A 16,027-nucleotide genomic window follows, 5' to 3' on the forward strand; every position below is an offset into this window, starting at 1 on the left:
ATGGACCAAGAAATACATTTCCTCCCACGTTAATTTAGTGACTCTTCAACATAGTTAGAAGCCTATAGTGGCGTATATAGACACTCTGGGAGTCTTTGCCTAATCATCAATGACCCCTAGTGGATATGGAGCATCAATGCATCTTATTGTGCATCGTATCATGTGTGTCAGTACTATCCATACATGAGAGTTTGTACGCATTAAATCACCCCAGAATCAACCAAATAGAGATTTTATTTAGATTGACATCTTTGCTAGAGGCAAAATATACGCTCCAGTATGGAAAATAAGATATTATTTGGTTGGGGTGGATGACACACACACACTAGGGTTGGGGTGGATGACACACACACACTGGGGTTGGGGTGGATGACACACACACACTGGTGTTGGGGTGGATGACACACACACACTGGGGTTGGGGTGGATGACACACACACACACACTGGGGTTGGGGTGGATGACACACACACACACTGGGGTTGGGGTGGATGACACACACACACACTGGGGTTGGGGTGGATGACACACACACTGGGGTTGGGGTGGATGACACACACACTGGGGTTGGGGTGGATGACACACACACACTGGGGTTGGGGTGGATGACACACACACACTGGGGTTGGGGTGGATGACACACACACACTGGGGTTGGGGTGGATGACACACACACACACTGGGGTTGGGGTGGATGACACACTGGGGTTGGGGTGGATGACACACACACACACACTGGGGTTGGGGTGGATAACACACACACACACTGGGGTTGGGGTGGATGACACACACACACACTGGGGTTGGGGTGGATGACACACACACACACACTGGGGTTGGGGTGGATGACACACACACACACTGGGGTTGGGGTGGATGACACACACACACACTGGGGTTGGGGTGGATGACACACACACACTGGTGTTGGGGTGGATGACACACACACTGGGGTTGGGGTGGACAGAGGATCTGTCTCATGCAGAAGGCATCTTGCCGTGAACCCGTAAGCGATACACACATGTGTAGTCCTGGTGACCCCAGTTGCTGAGGATACGGAGCTCCACATAGCGATACACACTGTTAGGGTTCTGAGAGAGAGAGAGAAGTCCACTGTTATAATCATTTTGACGCTTTTATTATATCAGCCCGCCTGTTGCACAAACAATCACCCCAAAAGTTAAACTGCTTAAAGCCAAATGTAATTGGAATAATCTGTGTCAATGTCTGGAATCATGTTCTCTGTATCTATACCATGTATATCGCTACCATGTGTATCCCCACAGGGCACAGATGTCAAGTCAACGTCTATTCCACTTTGGTTCAACATAATTTTATTGAAATGATGTGGAAACAGCGTTGATTCAACCAGTGTGTGCCCTGTGGGTCTCTACCATGTGTATCTCTAATATCTCTTTGTTAGTGTCTGACTCACAGGCAGTTTAAATGTCTGGATAGGATCCCCGGCCTGGTTAAACATGAAAGTCCCGAGCAGTGTTCCCTCTTCACTGTTAGTAGTCATGCCCTACACACACACACACACACACACACACACACACACACACACACACACACCCACACACACACACACACACACACACACACAGACAGAGAGACAGACAGACAGACAGACAGACAGACAGACAGACAGACAGACAGAGAGAGAGAGAGAAAATTAAAGGTACTCAGCATAACACTTCAAAAACATTCCTGTGTGGTTCTGATCAAATACACAGGGGTCAGAGGTGACTCACGTAGACGGCGAAGTCCTTAGGAGCGCTGTCTATGTGTCCGGTGGGAGAGACGGCGGTGGAGATGTGCTCCATGGTAACGTGGGTGACGTGGACAGGGTGAGACAGAGCCACAGTCATGGAGCCCTGGGCCCCGCGGAACGGCCAACACTTACCAGGCTGCACCAGCTGGCCCTTTGGAGAGCAGAGAAAGGGAAGAGTAGGGGGAAGCAAGACAGAGGAGTGTCAGGCTGACAGTGATCTTTAAAGTGCATTCAATCATGGTCACGTTACATTACAGTTTACAAAGGAAGGAGAGAGACAGATGGAGGGAGCGAAATAAAGTGTGAGTAGAGGAGTGAGGCAGGATGAGAGAGAGAGAGAGAGATACCTGAATTACAGTCCGGGGGCTCTCTGATGGAGACCACAGGGGAATCCCCAGGAAACTCACTCGGGCCGAACCGGTCTTATATGTCTCAGAGCACCGACTGGTTACAATGCTGCCACCTACACACACACAGACAGACACAGAGAGCTCTGAGCATATTCAATAATATAGTCTATACCAGGGATCATGAACTAGATTCAGCCGTGAGTAGATTTTTTGTGAGCGGATGATCGAGGGGCTGTAACATAAAATAATTTCAAACAGATATAATATTTGACAAAAACATGATCACTTCAAACCTTGCTTACATTTGTATACAATCACGTGTCTCTCTAGTATGTGTGGGAATACTTGGGAACAGATTTATTTTATGTTTTATACAGTATACAATGGTGCTGATCAGTGATGATGTCACAAACCTTGGGACTCGAGGGCGAAGTTGGGCATTTTGTCAGCCAGTGGACGACTGCAGTCTTTCACCACCTGTTTCACATCCTGTCTCTCATCCTGACACACAAACAAACATACATTTACACACAATTATATCACAATTCATGTTAATTTTGGGGGCTAATAATACAACATATCAAAAAAATTCAACTACAGTGCCTTGCAAACGTATTCATCCCCCCTTGGTGTTTTTCCTATTTTGTTGCATTACAACTTGTAATTAAAATGTAATATTATTTAGATTTCATGTAATGGACATACACAAAATAGTCCAAATTGGTGAAGTGAAATTAAAAAAATGACTTCTTTCAAAAAATTAAACAAATTAAAAACTGAAAAGTGGTGCGTGCATATGTATTCACCCCCTTTGCTATAAAGCCCCTAAATAAGATCTGGTGCAACCAATTACCTTCAGAAGTCACATAATTAGTTAAATAAAGTCCACCTGTGTGCAATCTAAGTGTCACATGATCTCAGTATATATCTCAGTATATACCCCTGTTCCGAAAGGCCCCAAAGTCTGAAACACCACTTAGCAAGGGGCACCACCAAGCAAGCAGCACCATGAAGACCAAGGAGCTATCCAAACAGGTCAGGGACAAGGGTTTTGGAGAAGTACATATCAGGTTTGGGTTATAAAAAAAATATCTGAAACTTTGAACATCCCGCGGAGCACCGTTGAATCCATTATTAAAAAATGGAAATAATATGGCACCACAACAAATCTGCCAAGAGAGGGCCGCCCACCAAAACTCATGGAGCAGGCTAGGAGGGTATCATAGTGGTTAAGCATTAGACTAGTAACTGAAAAGTTGCAAGTTCAAATCCCAGAGCTGACAAGGTACAAATCTGTCGTTCTGCCCCTGAACAGGCAGTTAACCCACTGTTCCTAGGCCGTCATTGAAAATAAGAATTTGTTCTTAACTGACTTGCCTAATTAAATAAAGGTTAAAAAAAAGAGGGCATTAATCAGAGGCAACAAAGAGATCAAAGATAACCCTGAAGGAGCTGCAAAGCTCCACAGCGGAGATTAGAGAATCTGTCCATAGGACCACTTTAAGCCGCACACTCCACAGTGCTGGGCTTTATGGAAGAGTGGCCAGAAAAAAAGCCATTGCTTAAAGAAAAAAAATATATTTTGGTGTTCTCCAAAAGGCATGTGGGAGACTCCCCAAACATATGGAAGAAGATGAAATTTGACAAAAATGTGGCTTTTTGGCCATCAAGGAAAACGCTATGTCTGGTGCAAACCCAACACCTCTCATCACCCCGAGAACACCATCCCCACAGTGAAGCATGGTGGTGGCAGCATCATGCTGTGGGTATTGTTTTCATTGGCTGGGACTGGGAAACTGGTCAGAATTGAAGGAATGATGGATGGAGCTAAATACAGGGGAATTGTTGAGGGAAACCTGTTTCAGTCTTCCAGAGATTTGAGACTGGGACAGAGATTCACCTTCCAGCAGGACAATTAACCTAATTATACTGCTAAAGCAACACTTGAGTGGTTTAAGGGGAAACATTTAAATATCTTGGAATGGCCTAGTCAAAGCTCAGACCTCAATCGAATTGAGAATCTGTGGTATGACTTAAAGATTGCTGTACACCAGCAGAACCATCCAACTTGAAGAAGCTGTAGCAGTTTTGCCTTGAAGAATGGGCAAAAATCCCAGCGGCTAGATGTGTAAGTTTATAGAGACATACCCCAAGAGACTTGTAGCTCGAATTGCTGCAAAAGGTGGCTCTACAAAGTATTGACTTTGGGGGAGTGAACAGTTATGCACGCTCAAGTTTTCAGTTTTTTTGTGTCATTTCTTGTCTGTTTCACAATAAATTTCGCAATACATTTTGCATCTTCAAAGTGGTACGCATGTTACGTAAATGAAATGATACAAACCCCCCAAAAATCTATTTTAACTCCAGATTGGAAGGCAACAAAATAGGAAAAATGCCAAGGGGAGTGAATACTTTCGCAAGTCACTGTACCTGGGCCAATCTATCTCTGAGCCATTTGCCCATGGCCTCTATGAACTCAGGGGTCAGGTGTGTGTTGGTTGGTGCCAGAGCGGGAGGAGGCTGGTTCTTTATAGAGGTCACCTGATGCTGCAGCTACCGAAACAGAGAGATCACATACATTAGGAAATAAAGTGTGTGTGTGTGTGTGTGTGTGTGTGTGTGTGTGTGTGTGTGTGTGTGTGTTACCGTGTCGCAGACGTCCTCCAGGGCCCTAACTCTTCCTCTAGTAAAGAGTAGGTGTTCTTGTAGATCAGCCACCTGCTTGCTGAACTCTGTAGCTTCCTGATCCAGGCGACGATCAAAGCTCACACTCTCAAAGTCCACACTAGAGACAATACAATACAAACCAATACAATACAACTTCATTTTCCATTTTGGGAGAGGTTTGTCTTGTAGAATAGAATCCAACATAACTTTAAGGAGTAGGAGCTAGGGGCTAGGGGTTAGGGGCTAGGAGCTAGAGGCAAGGCACTGAGATAGTTTCAGGACTGGCACACACTCACCTGTCCACCCTCACTCTCATGTCGTCAATCTCGGTCTTCACACACCTCAGGTCCTTAGTCATTTTTTGTAACATCTATAGGGGAAGACAAACTCAATTCGATTAAATTGTCTTCATTCCTTCCTGAGAGGCAATTATTGACACCTAAATTAAAGAATATTGGACGAAACACAACGTTGGGCAGTGTTTTTAAACTTTGAAGGTATGTCAATTTAAAGGGTTAGATTGACGCGTCTCACCTCAGAAATGTCCCGTTGCTGGTTTTCTTTCTGTTTCATAATTTCAATCTCTCTCTGCAAGACACACACATGCAACAAGTCAGATAACCAAATTAATATGTCCATCAGGCTTGAGGTCAATTCCATTTAAACTCTAGTCAATTGATAAAGTGAACCAAACTTCAATTTAAATGAAAAATGTTCGTAATTAAAAAGCATAAGAATTGGAATTGTAGTGTACTTCCCTGAAGTGAAGGAATTAAAATGGAATTGACCCCAACCTATTTTCGGCATGCTCTCGCTCTTCCCCCCTTCTCTCACTTTCTCTCTCTCTCTCTTTCTCTCTCTCTCTCACCAGTATAGTGTTCATTTTCATTTCGAAAGCTGAATTCATGATAGGAGTTCCATGCTGTGGAAAGAGAATCAACAATATTTATTGGACAATCAGGCTCAACAATACAGTGCCACTGACACGGCCTGCAACGAAAACTTGCGGTCTCTCCTTCACTGCAGCCGAGGTGAGTAAGACATTTAAACGTGTTAACCCTCGCAAGGCTGTAGGCCCAGACGGCATCCCCAGCCGCGCCCTCAGAGCATGCGCAGACCAGCTGGCCGGTGTGTTTACGGACATATTCAATCAATCCCTATAACAGTCTGCTGTTCCCACATGCTTCAAGAGGGCCACCATTGTTCCTGTTCCCAAGAAAGCTAAGGTCACTGAGCTAAACGACTACCGCCCCGTAGCCCTCACTTCCGTCATCATGAAGTGCTTTGAGAGACTAGTCAAGGCCCATATCACCTCCACCCTACCTGACACCCTAGACCCACTCCAATTTGCTTACCGCCCAAATACGTCCACAGACGATGCAATCTCAACCACACTGCACACTGCCCTAACCCATCTGGACAAGAGGAATACCTATGTGAGAATGCTGTTCATTGACTACAGCTCGGCATTCAACACCATAGTACCCTCCAAGCTCGTCATCAAGCTCGAGACCCTGGGTCTCGACCCCGCCCTGTGCAACTGGGTACTGGACTTCCTGACGGGCCGCCCCCAGGTGGTGAGGGTAGGCAACAACATCTCCTCCCCGCTGATCCTCAACACTGGGGCCCCACAAGGGTGCGTTCTGAGCCCTCTCCTGTACTCCCTGTTCACCCACGACTGCGTGGCCACGCACGCCTCCAACTCAATCATCAAGTTTGCGGACGACACAACAGTGGTAGGCTTGATTACCAACAACGACGAGACGGCCTACAGGGAGGAGGTGAGGGCCCTCGGAGTGTGGTGTCAGGAAAATAACCTCACACTCAACGTCAACAAAACTAAGGAGATGATTGTGGACTTCAGGAAACAGCAGAGGGAACACCCCCTTATCCACATCGATGGAACAGTAGTAGAGAGGGTAGCAAGTTTTAAGTTCCTCGGCATACACATCACAGACAAACTGAATTGGTCCACTCACACAGACAGCATTGTGAAGAAGTCGCAGCAGCGCCTCTTCAACCTCAGGAGGCTGAAGAAATTAGGCTTGTCACCAAAAGCACTCACAAACTTCTACAGATGCACAATCGAGAGCATCCTGGCGGGCTGTATCACCGCCTGGTACGGCAACTGCTCCGCCCTCAACCGTAAGGCTCTCCAGAGGGTAGTGAGGTCTGCACAACGCATCACCGGGGGCAAACTACCTGCCCTCCAGGACACCTACACCACCCGATGTCACAGGAAGGCCATAAAGATCATCAAGGACATCAACCACCCGAGCCACTGCCTGTTCACCCCGCTATCATCCAGAAGGCGAGGTCAGTACAGGTGCATCAAAGCTGGGACCGAGAGACTGAAAAACAGCTTCTATCTCAAGGCCATCAGACTGTTAAACAGCCACCACTAACATTGAGTGGCTGCTGCCAACACACTGACACTGACTCAACTCCAGCCACTTTAATAATGGGAATTGATGGGAAATGATGTAAATATATCACTAGCCACTTTAAACAATGCTACCTTATATAATGTTACTTACCCTACATTATTCATCTCATATGCATACGTATATACTGTACTCTATATCATCGACTGTATCCTTATGTAATACATGTATCACTTGCCACTTTAACTATGCCACTTTGTTTACATACTCATCTCATATGTATATACTGTACTCGATACCATCTACTGTATCTGCCTATGCTGCTCTGTACCATCACTCATTCATATATCCTTATGTACATATTCTTTATCCCCTCACACTGTGTACAAGACAGTAGTTTTGGAATTGTTAGTTAGATTACTTGTTGGTTATTACTGCATTGTCGGAACTAGAAGCACAAGCATTTCGCTACACTCGCATTAACATCTGCTAACCATGTGTATGTGACAAATAAAATTTGATTTGATTTGATTTGAACTTCAATGCTGCATTCACCCAATCAAGGCATAGATAATAGATATGAGACAAACAGTAGGGCTAAGTACAGTATTAGACAGATGAAAAACAGGTCCTACCGTAGTAGTCTTTTGAGTCAGATCAGGTCGAGGGTCAGGTTGAGTCGGTCGGGTCATCAGATTAAGATTCATGGTGGGGAATGCAGTCGAAAACAGGAATACGGCTGGGAAGACATCGTAGTACTAGTTACACAGAGGACATCTAGTTGATTAGGAGGACATTTAGATGTGTAAATGTGATGTAGCACTCACCGAAGGTCAGAAGAAAGGGGAGGAGGAAGAGCAGGATGGCAAACCAGAAAGGCAACCAGGAAGGCAACCATGAACGGGCTACAGGGGTAAACACATAGCGCCAAAGCTAATACTAATGCTAACAAACAAGGCACAAGCAGAGAGAAAAGCTAACGCTCAGCTAATGCTAACAAACAAACTACGAGCATAGAGACCAGCTGTCTCTAATATTGTCTCTTGTACACAAACACAAACACATTGCACTCACTGCAGCTAGCACCGGTCCTTGTACCAATTCCACTAGAGAAGCTCCTGCTGGAGCATGTCCTAAGCCTATGTGGTTCTTCAGAGCAGTAGCCAGAGCTGTAGCTCATGCTCGAGAAGCTCAGGCTGGGCTCCAGGGCCACACTAGGAGGAGACAGGAAGGTCTGCCTTCTCTGGGTGGCCCTCAATGTCGGAGCCAAGTCTGACATAGGGAGGGAGATGAGAAAGGCAGAGAGAGAAAGATAAGGGAGGTTGAGTATTTTAGACATATACAGTATATTGTGTATACATATCCAATTAATTTAGACTGACACAAATGTCTAATCCAAGCAATGGGGTTAGAGGGTAGGCCTGGTCCCAGAACTGTTTATGTTGTCTTGCCAACTCCTATGGCCATTGCCATGGCGTGACAATGACCACAGGAGTTGGAAGGACAGAACAAACAGATCTCAGACCAGCCGACTAGTCGACACAAGGGGCTAATAGAGGTTGGCAATGTGAACACCAACTAGCTAGGACAGGAAGTGATGTCTGCAGTACCAATGTCATCGGCATTGATGTTTCGCTCAGTGGTGAAATTGGTGGCACTGACAGTGCTGCTGGCCTGACTAGATCGGGAAGAATCCTTATGTCCCCCAGTTCTCTTCTTATTGAAAACCCTGAGAGGGACACACATAGTTTTAACACTGTTCTAACACTACCGTTCAATACAAAAAAATGACACGCAAGATGAACTCATACACATAATCACCTGACGTGGCTCTCCCTGTAGGAGATGCTGGAGGAAGACTCGTTATCGGAGGACTGGTTATAGTACCCTCCGGTTACTAGCCTCGCGCTTCTCCTGTGCATGACTGGGGGCAAGAGAGATTTATTTATGGATTTCAAATTAGCCTACTTTTAAACAAATAGGCCTACTGACTAAAACCAGGCATTTTATCTCAGATATAAATAGCCTTCTACTTACCGGAGTCTTGCAATCATAGGCTACAGTAATTTTCGCAGTCTGTAAAATCAGATGTAACGAGAGCAAGTGAAACTTTGCAAATGAGCCACTGTGTTGACAACTGCAATTACAACGTTATTTACATTGTTGCGTAGAAGGAGCCCAGGGCACGTCATAATCGGCTCTGCGCGCTCTGGACTACTTGATTGATGGGCAGTGCAATCCCTACCCTAAACCCTAACCTTAACCACTACCCTAACCTTAACCACAACCTAACTCTTACCATAACCCTTTTAAATGTCAACTTCAATGGGGTATGTCCCAAGGATCCCGGATAGCACTGACCCTTGATTTACAGCGGTCCTCCCGCTCATTCGTCTCCAAATGTCCATTGATTGTTCGAATAAGTAACCCTATGAGTTCATTTTATTTATTTATTACGTTTATTTAAAAGGGACCATGTACAATTAATACAAATCTCACAAGAAATTTGATGCATTATAAGTTTAATTATATTTAGCCTAGCTAAACAGCTCATTAAGGCTTCACCTCCTTGGCCCCGGCAGCTGAACAGTAGCCTTCATCTTTTCGGTTTATTGGAGTCTCATTATACAAATTGTAAGCCTATAAGCTACTGTAAGAGGGAACATGTGCCAGCCAGGGTGAAATAAATAAGCACAAAAGGCACTGTATTTTTTTGTAGTCAATTATTTTTTACATTTTTGTTTTGTTTGTAATAATACTTTTTGGGGGGGGAGTAGGACTAGGCTACAGGCAGAGCCTTCTATTGCAATAAAAGGCTTTGGCTACGGACTGGGGTGAAATTAATTAGATTTCTTCTCAACATCTCACTTCGTCATGACAACCGTTAAAGAGCCAAAACCCCGTGTTTGTCACCACTGCTGCGGCGCTCCACTCTCAACACCAGTCACCGCCCGCAATAGAAAAAGTTTTTTATGAAGTTTCATTCTTGAGAGAACCGGACCGCACCGGACTAGTCACCCCAGAGCGATGCACCGCGCAATTCACTGTTGTTTTTCTAGACACCGTTTGAGCAGCATCCAGACAAGAAAACGTTTTTGTGAAAGAAAAAGCTGTCTGACAAACGTGCTGTGGTTACATGTAAGTTTTACTATTTTTGCTTGTTATTTAACAACGCTTGAGAATAATTAACGCATCTGATTTAATAACTGCTTAACTTTAAATGCAAATCTTAGCCTAAATATTGGCTACTAAAATACTGCATTCCAATGTCACACTCACATAAATGTGTAACACAATGCGAATGACACTTCCAATATTCTGTAGTACACTCTTCCTCGAGCGTACCCTGCCTGTCATAACCAGGGCACACTGGTATACTGACTAGACTACTGCCTTATATATGGCAGTGTGTGTCAGGGGGATGAAGAAGACAACCAGGAACCAGAAACGTCCTCTCATTCAGTTAAATCTACAGTCAACGACATGTCACATATTACCCTATTACCTTAAACTATATTACACAAGTCGTTTTGAATCATATTATTTTTCAGCAGGGTCGGGTAACCACTTTTAACTTTGTTTAACAAAGCTCTCTGTAACAGTTCTAAACCACAAGACTTGTTGGTTGGAGGGAAAACGTACTGGATTGAACTGGAGGCCAGTCTTATAAATGAATCTGTCTCCTATAAAGTGCTTTTTTCCCTGTCACTTCCTTTTCTGATTATTTTGTCTCTTTCCCAACAGTTAAATCTCCTACACCAGTGTTTTTTAAATGCTGATCTGGTCCCACTGGCGGGCTACAACTGATTCCTTTCAGGTCTGGATCCTGGCACAATAAGCATTGGAGTTGGTGACAGCAGAATCACTATTCCACCATTTTGTTATTCAGTCCTTCACCTAGCATAAGCCATGTTCAGCCTGTCAGAGCTGGCCTCTCTGAGTGAGCGTCAGGGCAGCTCCAAGCTGCTGAAGCCCTGGTGGGAGGTCTTCATGGAGTACCTGGTGGTGCTGATGCTCATGGTATCTGTGTTGTCAGGCACCCTGTTGCTATCTCGAGACAGGGTGGTGTGTCTCCCCCTGGACCTCACTACCACCCCTACTAACCAGAACACCTCCTCCAGCAGTGGTGCCGTACCTCAACCCCACCCCCCTAACAGGCCCCCCACCAAAGCATCCCCCCTACCAGCCAACCCTTGGACCCCTGCTAGGGGCAGACGCACCCACCTGGACTACCAGCAGTATGTCTACATTAGCCAGGTGTGCTACCACGAGGCCCTGCCCTGGTACTCCCGCTTCTTCCCCTATGTGGCTCTACTCCAGTCCCTGGTGCTATTGGCCAGCGGTTGCTTCTGGTTCCACTTCCCCCTCACCTCCGCCCGCATAGAGCACTTCCTGACCATCCTGGCCAAGTGCTGTGAGTCTCCCTGGACCTCCCGCGCCCTGTCCCATGCCGCCCGCCAGGAGGAGGGAGGGGAGGAGACAGGCCCCCAGGATCTCCAAATGCCTCCTCCTACTCTCCTGTCTTCACTCTCCGTATCCCGCAACCGCCAGTCCAGCCTGGACTCGGGGACAGACAGCCCCCTGCTGGTGAGATCTGATAGCGCGTCCACTGCCGCCCCTCCCTCGCCCTGCCCCTCCACTCTCTCCCGGACCTCCTCCCTGTCCACCATGTCTCTGTCCCGGGCCCATGTCCCGGCTTCCAAATCCCCTGTGGTGCTGGATGGTTCACGGCGGGTTGCCAGTTTGGACCGGAGTGACGGGGAGCAGGCCAGGGCACTGTTCGAGAGGGTGCGCCGCTTCCGCTCCCACTGTGAGGACTCTGAAGTTATCTACAAGGTCAGGGGTCATTTACTGAACGTGTCTGAACTATTTTTTTGATGTATCTGTTTACCATACCACACCTTCACATTCACTATCCCTGTTTTCTGCTCTCTCCTGCATCAGGTGTACTTGGCCCAGACAGTGTTCAAGCTGCTGCTGGTGGTGCTGATAGTGGGCTACACCACTCCTCTGATGAGCTCCATCTCGTTCACCCACACCTGCCTGCCCCAGGCCCATGCCCTGACTGGCTACAGTGCCTTTGAGTGTACCCATGCCCTGGCCTCTGTCCTCCACAAGTTGCTGCTGGCCTACATCAGCCTGGTGGGGCTCTTTGGCCTGCTGAGCATCTACACCCTCAGCTGGATCCTCCACAGGTCTGGATAGCAGATTAGTGCCAACATTTTTATGAGTGTTGTGACTGTAATTTGCATTTTATTTTCCCATCTATTTTAATTGGCTTTGCTCTGCAGCCAGTGGTATAAAGTACTTAATTAAACATACTTTAAAGTACTACTTAAGTAGTTTACTTTACTAATAATATTTTTTTACTAACTTTTACTTTTTACTTTTCACTACATTCTTAAGGAAAATCATGTACTTTTTACAACTGACACCCAAAAGTACTTGTTACATTTTGAATGCTTTGCATGACAGGAAAATAGTAAAATTCACGCAATTCTCAAAAGAACATACCTGGTCATCCCAACTGCATCTGGTCTGGTGGACTCACTAAACACTAAATGCTTCATTAGTAAATGAAGTCTGAGTGTTGGAGTGTGCCCCTGGCTATCCGTAATTTAAAAAACTAGAAAATCATGCTGTCTGGTTTGCTTAATGTAAGGACTGTGAAATGATTTATACTTTTACTTTTGATAATTGAGTATATTTTAAGCCAAATACTTTTAGACTACTACTTTACTCAAGTGGTATTTTGCTGGGTGACTTTCACTTTTACTTGATTCATTTTCTATTAAGGCATCTTTACTTTTACTCAAGTATGACAATTTGGTACTTTTTCCACCACTGTCTGCAGCATGTTACACTCTTAGTACCTTTGTTGTTAACTATACAGTGCTCTGTTTGTGGTTGTGCACCCCTCAGCTCCCTGCGTCAATACTCCTTTAACAAACTGAGGGAGCTGGGCTCCATGAGGGATGTCCCTGACTTATGTAATGACCTGGCCTTCCTGTTACACATGGCTGACCAGTACGACCCCCTACTGGCCCAGCGTCTTTCCGTCTTCCTGTCACCCGTCAGCGAGACACGCCTGCTGGAGGAGAGCCTGGAGAGGCGCTGGGGTGCCGAGAGGCTGCGCTCCATGACCACGGTCGACCCAGAGGGACGGCCCCTGCTGCAGCTGGTGGCCCTGCCGCGCCTGCCCCCTGCCCTCTTTACCCTCAGCCAGCTGGTAGTGCTCAAGCTGGAGCTCATCACGGACGCCAAGCTCCCCGCACAAGTGGCCAACATGACCTCACTCAGGTGAGCCATATAGCCAACAATGAAGCCACCAAATATTGAAATAATCTACATACAATATACACTTTATAGAAGTGTTTGGTTTGGTGTGTTCTAGACAAGGGGCTTCAATTGTTTTATATGTCACAACAGGGAGCTTCATTTGTACCACTGTACTGCAGCCATGCAGCCTGGTTCCCTGGTGGTTCTGCAGGAGCGTCTGGAGGCCCTGCACCTCACCTTCACCCAGGCTGCAGAGATCCCTGGCTGGGTCTACTCTCTCCGCGGCCTGCAGGAGCTGCACCTTTCTGGCCGACTGGGCTGCGAGGGCGGGGTGGGCCGTGGCTGGGCCCTGGGAAGCCTCCGGCAGCTCCGTCACCTCCGGGTGCTGGTCCTGAGGGGCATGCTGCAGCGTGTGCCCGGGGAGCTGGGGGAGGTGGCAGGGAGCCTGGTGAGGCTGGAGATCCACAACGAGGGCTCCAGGCTGCTGGTGCTGACGGGCCTGCGGCGTGTGGCCGGCCTGACCGAGCTGCAGCTGCAGGACTGCCACTTGGAGCGCCTGCCCTCTGCCCTGCTGGCCCTCACCAGCCTGCGCACCCTGGACCTGCAGCACAACAGCCTGCGCACCCTGGAGGAGCTCCTAGGGCTGGCACACCTCCGCCGCCTCTCCTGCCTCAGGCTGGCCCACAACCGTATTCTGGCCCTACCGGCTAGTGTTGGTGTACTGCGTGCTCTGGAGCTCCTGGACCTGGGGTACAACCAGCTCCAGAGCCTTCCCCTGGCCCTCTTCAACCTCCACCACCTACGTCGCCTCCTACTGGCTGGAAACCTGCTGGACGAGCTGCCAGCAGAGGTAGGGGCGCTGACATTTCTCACCGAGTTGGACCTGAGTGGGAACAGGCTGGAGAGCCTGCCTCCAGAGCTCTTCAGTCGCTGTTTGGAGCTGCGGAGCCTGAATGTATCCCACAACTCCCTGGGTTCCCTGCCTCCAGGGCTGAGCAACCTGAGTCACCTGTCCCGCCTGGACCTGCGCAGCAACAGTCTAGAAGAGCTGCCCATGGAGCTGGGCTGCTGTTCAGGACTGCATGGAGAAGGTCTGCTGGTGGAGGACTGGCTGCTCCATGCACTGCCACGACATGTGAAGGAGTTCCTAACCCAGTCTGGCTCTCATACCGGCAAATCCTTAGAATCACACTCCCGTCCAGACTCAGATAGCTTCCCCTACTTCTCGGCTACCCAGTGGAGTTTCTCCTCTGCTCTGGAATCACGGATATAGAATTAGAGATGAATATTGTCTAACCATTCATAGAATACATTCAACATCTTGTAGTGTCTGTATTGTTTCCGACAAATCATATATTTTTTACTGCTTATTTTATTTCTGACTACATTTTATTTTTTAACACCTCTTTTTCTTCTTGACCACTCTTTTCTATGTTTACTTGTTGAGTTTGTGGGGTACATCACTGCAGCTCTGACACATTCACAATCTTCCTAGACAAAAAGTGATTTTACATGAAAGTTCATAGACTTTGCTGCAGTGAAATGTTTGATGCCTTATGTTCCTGTACAGTTTATATAACATCCACATACGTAACCCTATGGAAAAACTGAGAAGTCTTTGCTTCCACTTTGAGAGTCCTCTACTCATTTCATTTCAAGGTAAAAACAGTATTTTGAAGGAGGCTGCGCTGGATGAATGCATGTCCTGCTACATTGGATTAGACATTGACATGGAACGATCGTTATTATCCCCATGGCGGAGCTCAGAGATCCCTCCACAGGCTTACTGAAATTCTGTGCTTTCTGGGACTTGTTTGTCTGAGGAGGACAATACCCTGAGCTCCAATGAGCTTATGAAGTTCAAAGGCCTAAACTGTACATGTGGAAAGACTGAAATTGGACAGACTGAAAGGACTTAAAAGACCAATAAGATTAACATTAACATTTATTCCTACTTGTTTTGCACATATTTAATCTTCAAAAAAGTCAAATTAATCTTACTAGCATTGGGTGCAACCTTTTGTGAAACTAATACTAACGTGAAACTAATACAATAGTGTGCTTGTTCAGAACATTAGCACATTATTGTGACTATAGAAATTATGAAAACTTGTTTTTAACTTTTTTGTATGGCTTATAATATTAATTACAGTACATACCCTTATTGGTGGATTTGGGACTATTTTATTGCATCACCTACAACGTAATACAAAACACATTCCAATGAATCGTTGCAAAAACATATTATTGAGTAAATTAAGTGTTTGTGTTCTTCTGTACACAAGACCATGGTCAATCTTAGTGACGGAATTAATTTAATAAACTATGAAAGTCCCGCCTACTTCTTGGATCATGTTCCATAATAATTTTTAATGAGATTTAACATGAAATCATAAAATTCATAAAAACGCGATCATTTATGATATATGTAAAATTATATTTGTTTTCGTGGCTTAATTTACTTCTGCCCAATACGTTGTTATAAGGTATTAGATTACAAAATATAAAACGCAATCTAAAATGTTATTGAAAGACAACAGGCGGACTTATATTTGTAGATTTTGCCCTTTGTC

The 16,027-nt window shown here is 46.2% G+C and overlaps 2 protein-coding genes across 2 annotated transcripts; one reads left to right on the top strand and one right to left on the bottom strand.

The window, feature by feature from the left end:
- Positions 1-223: 223 nt before the first annotated feature.
- LOC110539172 (uncharacterized) lies at positions 224-9,322 on the bottom strand. The gene is made up of 16 exons (XM_036939669.2): positions 9,213-9,322; positions 8,997-9,099; positions 8,786-8,904; positions 8,250-8,447; positions 8,003-8,080; positions 7,811-7,914; positions 5,660-5,713; positions 5,326-5,379; positions 5,088-5,161; positions 4,771-4,909; positions 4,555-4,677; positions 2,538-2,625; positions 2,122-2,237; positions 1,755-1,925; positions 1,436-1,525; positions 224-1,091 (listed from the first exon to the last, which is right to left on the bottom strand). Exons 2-16 carry the CDS (start codon positions 9,095-9,097, stop codon positions 978-980), a joined length of 1,623 nt encoding a protein of 540 aa, XP_036795564.2. The 5' UTR covers positions 9,098-9,099; positions 9,213-9,322; the 3' UTR covers positions 224-977.
- A 761-nt stretch (positions 9,323-10,083) lies between these two features.
- si:ch211-106h11.1 (volume-regulated anion channel subunit LRRC8D) lies at positions 10,084-15,616 on the top strand. The gene is made up of 5 exons (XM_021625304.3): positions 10,084-10,313; positions 10,920-12,011; positions 12,120-12,370; positions 13,098-13,475; positions 13,605-15,616. Exons 2-5 carry the CDS (start codon positions 11,085-11,087, stop codon positions 14,725-14,727), a joined length of 2,679 nt encoding a protein of 892 aa, XP_021480979.1. The 5' UTR covers positions 10,084-10,313; positions 10,920-11,084; the 3' UTR covers positions 14,728-15,616.
- The last annotated feature ends 411 nt before the right edge of the window (positions 15,617-16,027 follow it).

The sequence above is a fragment of the Oncorhynchus mykiss genome, chromosome 12 (genome assembly GCF_057628025.1).
Source record: "Oncorhynchus mykiss isolate SJ-2025 chromosome 12, ASM5762802v1, whole genome shotgun sequence".
NCBI lineage: Eukaryota > Metazoa > Chordata > Actinopteri > Salmoniformes > Salmonidae > Oncorhynchus > Oncorhynchus mykiss.